Source organism: Psammomys obesus, unplaced genomic scaffold, assembly GCF_907164565.1.
Source record: "Psammomys obesus unplaced genomic scaffold, mPsaObe1.curated_primary_1811, whole genome shotgun sequence".
Classification (NCBI taxonomy): domain Eukaryota; kingdom Metazoa; phylum Chordata; class Mammalia; order Rodentia; family Muridae; genus Psammomys; species Psammomys obesus.
Genome location: NW_026596046.1, coordinates 38001070 through 38009271, shown reverse-complemented (window position 1 = coordinate 38009271; position 8202 = coordinate 38001070). Strand labels below are relative to the sequence as shown.

At 44.3% G+C, this 8202-nt stretch overlaps 1 protein-coding gene and 1 long non-coding RNA gene across 3 annotated transcripts in view; one reads left to right on the top strand and one right to left on the bottom strand.

Annotated features, from left to right (window-relative positions):
- The window catches only part of LOC129688754 (tripartite motif-containing protein 30A-like), a 16831-nt gene extending 14608 nt beyond the window's left edge, over positions 1–2223 (top strand). Inside the window, exons 5-7 of the mRNA XM_055623715.1 lie at positions 494–591; positions 857–883; positions 1114–2223. Coding sequence (XP_055479690.1) covers positions 494–591; positions 857–883; positions 1114–1718 — 730 coding nt within the window. The 3' untranslated portion in view covers positions 1719–2223. The remainder of the gene's footprint in view (positions 1–493; positions 592–856; positions 884–1113) is intronic.
- Positions 1–6366, bottom strand: part of LOC129688755 (uncharacterized) — a 21505-nt gene extending 15139 nt beyond the window's left edge. For both annotated transcript variants that reach the window (XR_008721981.1, XR_008721982.1), the window contains exon 1: positions 6282–6366. This is a non-coding gene — a long non-coding RNA (uncharacterized LOC129688755). The remainder of the gene's footprint in view (positions 1–6281) is intronic.
- Positions 6367–8202: the final 1836 nt, after the last annotated feature.

The window sequence follows — 8202 nt, the reverse complement described above, 5'->3', positions numbered from 1 at the left end:
TGTGTGTGTGTGTGTGTGTGTGTGTGTGTGTGTGTGTGTGTGTGTGTGGATTCTCTGTGTAGCCCTGGCTCTCCTGAAACTTACTCTGTAGACCAGGCTAGACTTGAACTCAGAAATCCTCTGCCTCTCCCTCCTAAGTGCATGTGACACCGTTCCTGGCCCACACATTCTTTTTTACTATTTAGTTTGATTTTTTTTTTTTTAAATTCATCATTTCATAAGACTTGGAGAAAAGAACGGAAAGTTGAAGAAAGGTCTATAAAGGTGAAGTACTATGCTTCTGAGGATCAAGGCCTTCCTAACATGGCACAGCAAGTTTGTGGATGAGGTCCTGCCATGTCTCTCGTATCTCCAGAGTTAGTAGTGTACCTTCTCTCTTCCCTCTCAGAATTCTCAGTAAACTTCAGGAACATCTCTGGCTACAATGATAGGGAGACAGTGGTGGTCAAAGGTCAAATGGTTTGAGATGTGGAGAGCAATTTTTTATCCCTAGGAGTAAAGCTTTGAAACTGCAACAGCCTGAAATGATCCAGAAAAAAAGAAGAATATTCCATGTACCAGATCTGAAAGGCATGCTGGAAGCATTTCAAGGTGAGGGAAGCTAAATTCTGTGATTTAACAGTGGGATTCTAGGTGTGGCTGAGGCTGGGTAAGGAAGAGAGAATCTTTCTGAATGTGGAGAGAGGGACTCACAAGAGCAGATAGTGTGCCCCAGTGATGTCGTTGTATTTAGTGGGAAATCATCATTCATCACGTCCTATGTCACAATTTCCAAACCTTCCCCTAATCTGGAGAAGAGATGGACTTTTTTTTTTCCTTTGCTTGCATTTACTGTTATAAATTTTCATCATTTCAGGGATTATGGATGTCCAGCAATACTGGGGTAAGGAGAAACCACATTACCATAAACCACTCTCTTCTCACTGTCTTTCAGAGCTTGTTTCTCTGTTAAGCCTCGTGTTTCATGTTGCTTCTCTGCCTCTCCTTGACTTTAAACAAGGCTCCCCCAAGTTTCCTCTCTCTTTCTCCTTAGGCTTCTGCTCCTCCCATCACAAATAAAGTCATCCCTTGTCTTTCATGTGACTCTTAACTTATGTGTCTATTTTTCTGCAGTTCGTGTGACTCTGTCTCCAAACAACAGTGCAAATGTCCTGTATGAAAAGGAAAGACAAAAATACTACAATGATTACGATGGTTACGGTGATTACAATGATTATACAAGTGCTTTGCAATTTTCTGAGAGTTATTGCTTGGGTGTCCTGGGATGTCCAGCTCTCCAGTCAGGGAAACATTACTGGGAAGTAGACGTGTCTGGATGTCAAGCCTGGCTCCTTGGATTAAATAATGGACAACGTGCTCAACCTCAGTTTTATCCAGGGAAGCCAGTGCTCCTCACATCCAAATATAAACAATGTGTCAGTTATCAGCCTAAATATGGCTACTGGGTCATAGGGATAAAGGATAGTTCTTTATATGCCTTTGACCAGTGTTATGAGACCAAAAATCCCAGTGTCTTGGCCCTCTCTCAGCGAGGCCCTCTAAGTCGTGTTGGAGTGTTCCTGGACTTTGAGGCTTCCACGCTCTCGTTCTATGACGCTTCTAACTGTGGAGCTCTCATCTACAGATTCTATGACCATTCCTTCCCTCACACACTTTATCCATATTTTAATTCTGTGGGATGCTCAAAGCCAGTGGCCATATGCGAGCCACCCTCGTAGCCCTCCCTACATCTGTGCGGTGCCCCGTTCCGGCTGCATCTCGTGTGCCTGAGCCTCCTGGCCTCATTGCAACTTTTCTGCCTTCAGTCCTTCTGCGAATTTCACTTCTAAATACAAACCCGTTTGCATGCATTTGCGTGTTCCAGTTCCTTGTCTGTTCATGAGGAGATAGAAATTCATTTCCCACACAGCCACAGAATCCATGCCGGTGAAAGGATACGCTGAGTGGTGGCCTCATTGTACCCTGATTCAAGAAATGGCCTTCTGCCTTATTTTCCTGCTCTGCCCAGTATAATCTATAGTGCATGCCAGGCAATTTTGTTTACGTTGTTCTGTCTTCAGAAAGTTCCGGGAAAAGGATGCTCTGTGAACGTTTAGTGTGTGCGTACTGGCATGTATTCACATTTCTCTGAGCTCAGATGCCTTCCTTGAATTGTTGCTGTTTGTTTTTTACATTCATGAAGAAAAGTACACTGAAACTGAAGTAAAATTGTCTGCTGCCCTAGACTGTAGTCTGCCTCATTCTTTAAGGTCTTCAAATCCCAGGTCTTGCAGACAGATCTGCCTAGGTCGATGAAGGTCCAGATACCTTCCTATCTGTGGTGTCAGAGATGGAAGCCAGGGCCTCAGGGATGGCAGCAGGTCCTCCCCCACCGAGCTACTTGCCGCAGCTCTACCAGGTATCCACAGCCCTGTTCTTTCTGTCACTGACAAATATGAAAGTTCTTCTCCAGCTTGTCGGGGAGTTTGAAATTTACATGTAGGAGTCTCTAGCTGAGGCATGGGACTTTAGCAGTCGGTCATTTAACCACAAGGCTTGTACTTCACCACAGTGTTAAGGAAGAAATATCTCCAATGGTACCCACTAAGGCTGTGTGTTCACAGGACCTAGGTTCTAATCCCGCCTCTCCTCATTGCACTGTAACCCTGAGTAACATCCTCTAAAGCCGGTTATTGTTTGTTTGTTTGTTTGTTTGTTTGAATTATTCTTTATACTTTTGGTATAAATAGTGCACCTAAACTGTAGGTCAGTCATTGTAAGAAAATAAATCTGGGAGATCCAAGATGGTGGTGACCAGAGAACACTGTATCTGAGGGGAAGAGGATCTGAAACTCCAAAATTGGTGGCTGGAATGGCAGCTAAAGCCAGAACATCGACATTGAGGTTTCCTGGTGAGAGGGACAACCAGTGAGCTGAGACCATTTGGACCCAGGTCACCCATGGACTTCTCTGGGATCTGAGAGTGGTGTACATTCAATCCCTCTGTACTTCCCTTTGAAAGGCCTCCCTCCTCAGGGAAGTACCCACAGTGCCTGTGGCTCCTAGCACATAACTCCATGCTCCGTATCTCAGAGAAGGCGGCCCTCCGAGTCCCTCAGTGGTGGGCTGCCCGTTTTATGGGCCACTCAGATCCACCAAGCCGCCCAGGTCCACCAAACCACCCAGATCCTCTGGGCCAGTCAGGTCTGCCAGGCCAACCAGGTCTGCGGCTCCCCAGGGCCTCCCAAAAGGAATCTGTACTGGCTTCCCAGTTCTGCTGCTGTGGCTGGACTCCCAGTAGGCCTCTATACAAGCCTCCAAGTTCTGTGGCTGCAGCACCACTGAGCTGACAGATCTGCTACACTCGAATTTGCCCTAGCAGGCCCAAATCTGAGAATAGAGAACAGGGGAAACCTCTTCCCTTTCCAATTAGACCTGCCAGAGAGTGAGCGTGCCTTCAAGTGAGTGCGTGCAGAGCCCCAGATCCAGGGTCCCTCTATGCTAGAAGCCAGATATCACATCCCTCACACCCACACCCACACTGTGGGCAACATAGGGATTCTTGAGACAGTGTTCTCAACATTGAAGCCCCTGTTCTGCGGGTTTATCAGTAGAGTCCAGGCAAGCAACTCCTGGAACCCAGAAAGACCTGAATACCAGAAGGACGGTATGACAGGCCTGTAGGCCACTGCGACATTCAGGGAATTTGTGCATGCACATTGCGCCGGTGAACAGCACCAGCGTCCACAACCTCTCCTGTGCCTGCACACCCCCTGCCCCACATTCCAGGCATCTACATTCTCTGGCACCCTGTCCTTCAAGGCACACTTAACACACACACACACACACACACACACGCACGCTTGCTCCCCCACAATTGTGCATCTACACCTGCGCATCTACCTCCCTTAGGTACAGCTGAAACACCAATGCGCTCTCAAACCACTGGACCTCTCTCATCTTCCTGAAGAATACTCTAGACACCAGAGAACAAAAGACCCAGTCTGAAGTACAGACTACAGGAACAAACAGTGAAGGTTAAAGATAAGCAAATGGCCAAAGGTTGGCATAAGAACACACCCAACAAAAATCAGGACATTATGACTTCACCAGCAACCCCCAAAATCAATGGATAGTTCGATTCATCAGGAACATGGGAAAATGATCTCAAAGCTGTGCTTATTCAGTTATTAGAGGCACATAAAGAGGAAATGAACAAATCTGTCAAAGAAATAGCCACACAAATAGAGACAAATAAAAGAGGAAATGAACAAAACTCTTAAAGAAATACAGCCAAATACAGCCAAACAAATAGAGGCACAAGTAGAGGTAAAATTAGTGGCAAATAGAGAGGAAATGAACAAAAAAATAAAAGCCATCAAAGAAAGACAGGAATCCACATTCCAACAGATGAAGGAAATGGTGCAAACGAAAACATAATTAGAATCAATAAAGAAGACACAAACAGAGAACCCTGGAGCTGGAGAACTTAGAGAAAAGATCAGGAACCACAAAGGTAAGCATCACTGATAGAATACAAGAGATGGAAGACAGAATCTCAGGTGCTGAAGATACACTTGCAGAAGTGTATTGCAGAAATTGATATTTCTTTCAAAGAAAAAGTAAGATCGGAAAAGTTCCAAACACAAAACATCCAAGAAATCAAGGAAGCCATGAAAAGACAACATCTAAGAATAATAGGAATAGATAAAAAACATTTCAAGCTCCAAGGTCCAGTAAATATTTTCAAGAAAATCATAGAAAAAAATTTCCCAACTTAAAGAAAGTGATGTCCATAAATATAAAAGAGGCTTACAGAACAACAAATAGAATATTCCAGAAAAGAAACTCCTCATATCACATCATAGTCAAAACACTAAATCTACAGAACAAACTAAAAATACTAAAAGCAGCAAGAGAAAAAGGCCAAGTAACATATAAAGGTAGAGCTATCAGAATCACATCATAGTTTTCAACAAACACTATGAAAGCCAGAAGGGCCTGGGCAGATGTCATGCAGACTTTAAGGGACCACAGATGCCAACCCAGACTACTATACCCAGCAAAGCTTTCAATCAACATAGAAAATGGAGAAAAAAATATTCCATGATAAAACTAAATTTAAGCAATATCTACTCAGCAAACCAGCCCTACAGAAGATACTAGGAGGAAAACTCCAATCCAATGAAAACACCTACACCCAAGAAACATGGAAAAAAAAAAAAAAGAAAGAAACATGGAATATAGATAACTTCACAACAAAAAATTAAAAGAAAACAAGCAATGAAACACAGTAACACCACCAACTCCACAATAAAAGAAACTAACATTCATTGGTCACTATTATCTATCAACATCAATGGACTCAACTCTCCAGTAAAAAGACATAGACTAACAGAATGGTTGCAGAAACAGGATCCAACATTCTGCTGCATCCAAGAAACATACCTCTGCAACAAAGATAAACACTACCTCAGAATAAAGGCCTGGAAAAATGTCTTTCAAGCAAATGGAACCAGAAAACAAGCTGGGGTAGCTATCCTAATAGCTAATAAAATAGACTTTCAACCAAAATTAATAAAAAAAGATGAGGAAGGACACTTCATTCTCATCAAAGGAAAAATCCACCAGGAGGACATCACAATTCTGAACATCTATGCCCCAAATACAAGACACCTACATTTGTAAATGAATCACAATTAAAGCTGAAATCACACATTGATCCCAACACCTTAATAGTGGGAGACTTCAACACTCCACTCTCTCATCAAGGTACAGATCATCTAGACAGAAGCTTAATAGGGAAATAAAGGCACTTACAGAGGTCCTAAATCAAGACCTAATAGATGTCTATAGAACCTTTCATTCAAATTCAAAAGAATATATCTTCTTTTCAGCACCTCATGGAACTGTCTCCAAAATAGACCAGACAGTTGGGCACAAAGCAAGTCTCAATAGATACAAGAAGATTGAAATAATCCCTTGTATCCTATCTGATTACCATGGAATAAAGCTGGACCTCAACAAAAACAGAAATATCAAAAAGCCTACACACACATGGAAACTGAACAACTTGCTACTCAACGACAGCTGGGTTAGGGAATAAATAAATAAATAAATTAAAGACTTTCTTGAATTTAATGAAAATGAAGGCACAACAAACCCATTATGGGACACAATGAAAGCAGTGCTAAGAGGAAAATTCATAGAACTAAATGCCTTCAAGAAGAAATTTGAAACATCTCATACATGCAACTTAATGACTCACATGAAAGCCCTGGAAGAAAAAGAAGCAGACATACCCAAGAGGAGTAGACAGCTGGAAATAATCAAACTCAGGGCTGAAGAGTCCCTCGTATTGGGAACAGGGACTGTCTCTGACATGAGCTCAGTGCCTGGCTCTTTGATCACCTCCCCCTGAGAGGGGGAGGAGCCTTACTAAGCCACAGAGAAAGACAATGCAGCCACTCCTGATGAGACCTGACAGGCTAGGGTCAGAGGGAAGGGGAGGAAGACTTCCCCTATCAGTGGACTTGGAGAGGGGCATGGGAGGAGATGAGGGAGGAAGGTTGTGATTGGGAGGGGACAAGGGAGGGGATTACAGTTGGGATACAAAGTGAATAAACTGTAATAAATATAAAAAATAAAAATTTAATTAAAAATTAATATATATATATTTAAAAAGAATAGAAACATCATAACGTTGGCATCAATTGTATCCACAGCAAGAACAACAGTAGAGGCTCATGACCTCATCAAGTTGTGAGGTGTGAAGCAGGGCATGGTGGCACATGCTTTTAATCCCAGCACTGGGGAGGCAGAGGCAGGTGGATATCTGTGAGTTTGAGGACAGTCTGGTCTACAAAGTGATTTCCAGGAATCTGTTACACAGAGAAACAGAGAAACGCTGTCTCGAAAAGGAAAAAATAAAAACAAACAAACAAAACCAACAACAACAAAAAAAGATGTGACATGCGGGCTAAGCGTGTAGCTCAGGGATGGAACACCAGCCTGACATCCATGATACCAGCACTGGGGAGCCTGACCTCAATTAGAGGTCAGTTACGTTGTGAGAACCTGTCTCAGAAGAAGAGGAGGGGAAAGAGGGAAGACAGCAAGTATGTGAAATAAATTCAAACTACAATGTGTACTGCTGTCAGTCATTACGCCATATTTAGTAGGTCTGAGAGCGTAAGGAACTAATGAGGTAGGAGTACAGGAGTGGGGGGAAGAGATTAGTAATGGTGACTGCAGCCTTCCCTCATACAACTTTCTTTCCTTTCTTCCTGTCTCTCTTTCTCTTCCTTCCTTCCTCCTTTCTGCTCTCTCTCTCTCTCTCTCTCTCTCTCTCTCTCTGTCTTTCTCTCAGGTGTGTGATTCCCAGGTTGTCCTGACATCAAATCACCATTTGCCGAGGATGGCCTTTCAGCTCCTGATCCTCCTGCTGCCAGCCACAAAGCAGTGGAATGCTGTGCTGGTTTGAATAAGTATGGCCCCCGTATCTCTGAATATCTGCTTATTTGCTAGTGGGACTGTTGAGGATGGATTAGGAGGTGTGGCATTGTTGGAGAACTTATGGCATGGGGGCAAGATTTGAGGGTGCAATAGAGTCTGGCCAAGTCCCCTGCAACCCCCCCCACACACTCCTGCCTTCTCCTGTGCCTTATGTTTGTGTCTCAAGCTGTGACTTGTCACTTCCTGCTCCAGCACCATGCCTCCCTGCCTGATGCCATGCTCCCCACTCTGGTGGTCATGAACTCTGACCCTTTGAAACTGTAAGCCCCAAATCAAACACTTCCCTTGTTAGTTGACCCGGTCATGGTGTCAGCAATAGAGGAGTAACTAAGACAGTCTATGTGGTTTTGTACAGAGCTGGGGTCCACCCTAAGATCGCCAGGCAAACACTGTGCGGGCTGAAGCCCGTTCCCAGCCCTGCAGATTTTCACCCAGAGGGAACTGTCGCTATCAGAGGACTCCAACACAACTCCTAGATCATTCTAGTGAGGGACTCCTGGCAGGGAGGCAATGGATGCACCAGATTGGCGCTGGGAAAGGACTAGGTCCGCTCAGCAACTGAACAGATCACCTGGAGGAGACAACAGGGCAGCCCGAGCCAGTGCAGCTGGCTGTGCGACCGCTGTGAGGGTGGTGAAGGGTCCTGCTTGGCTCTGCTCACGACTCCTCCCACTTCCTGTCCCTGTGGGTGGGGAGGGCTGCTTGTGT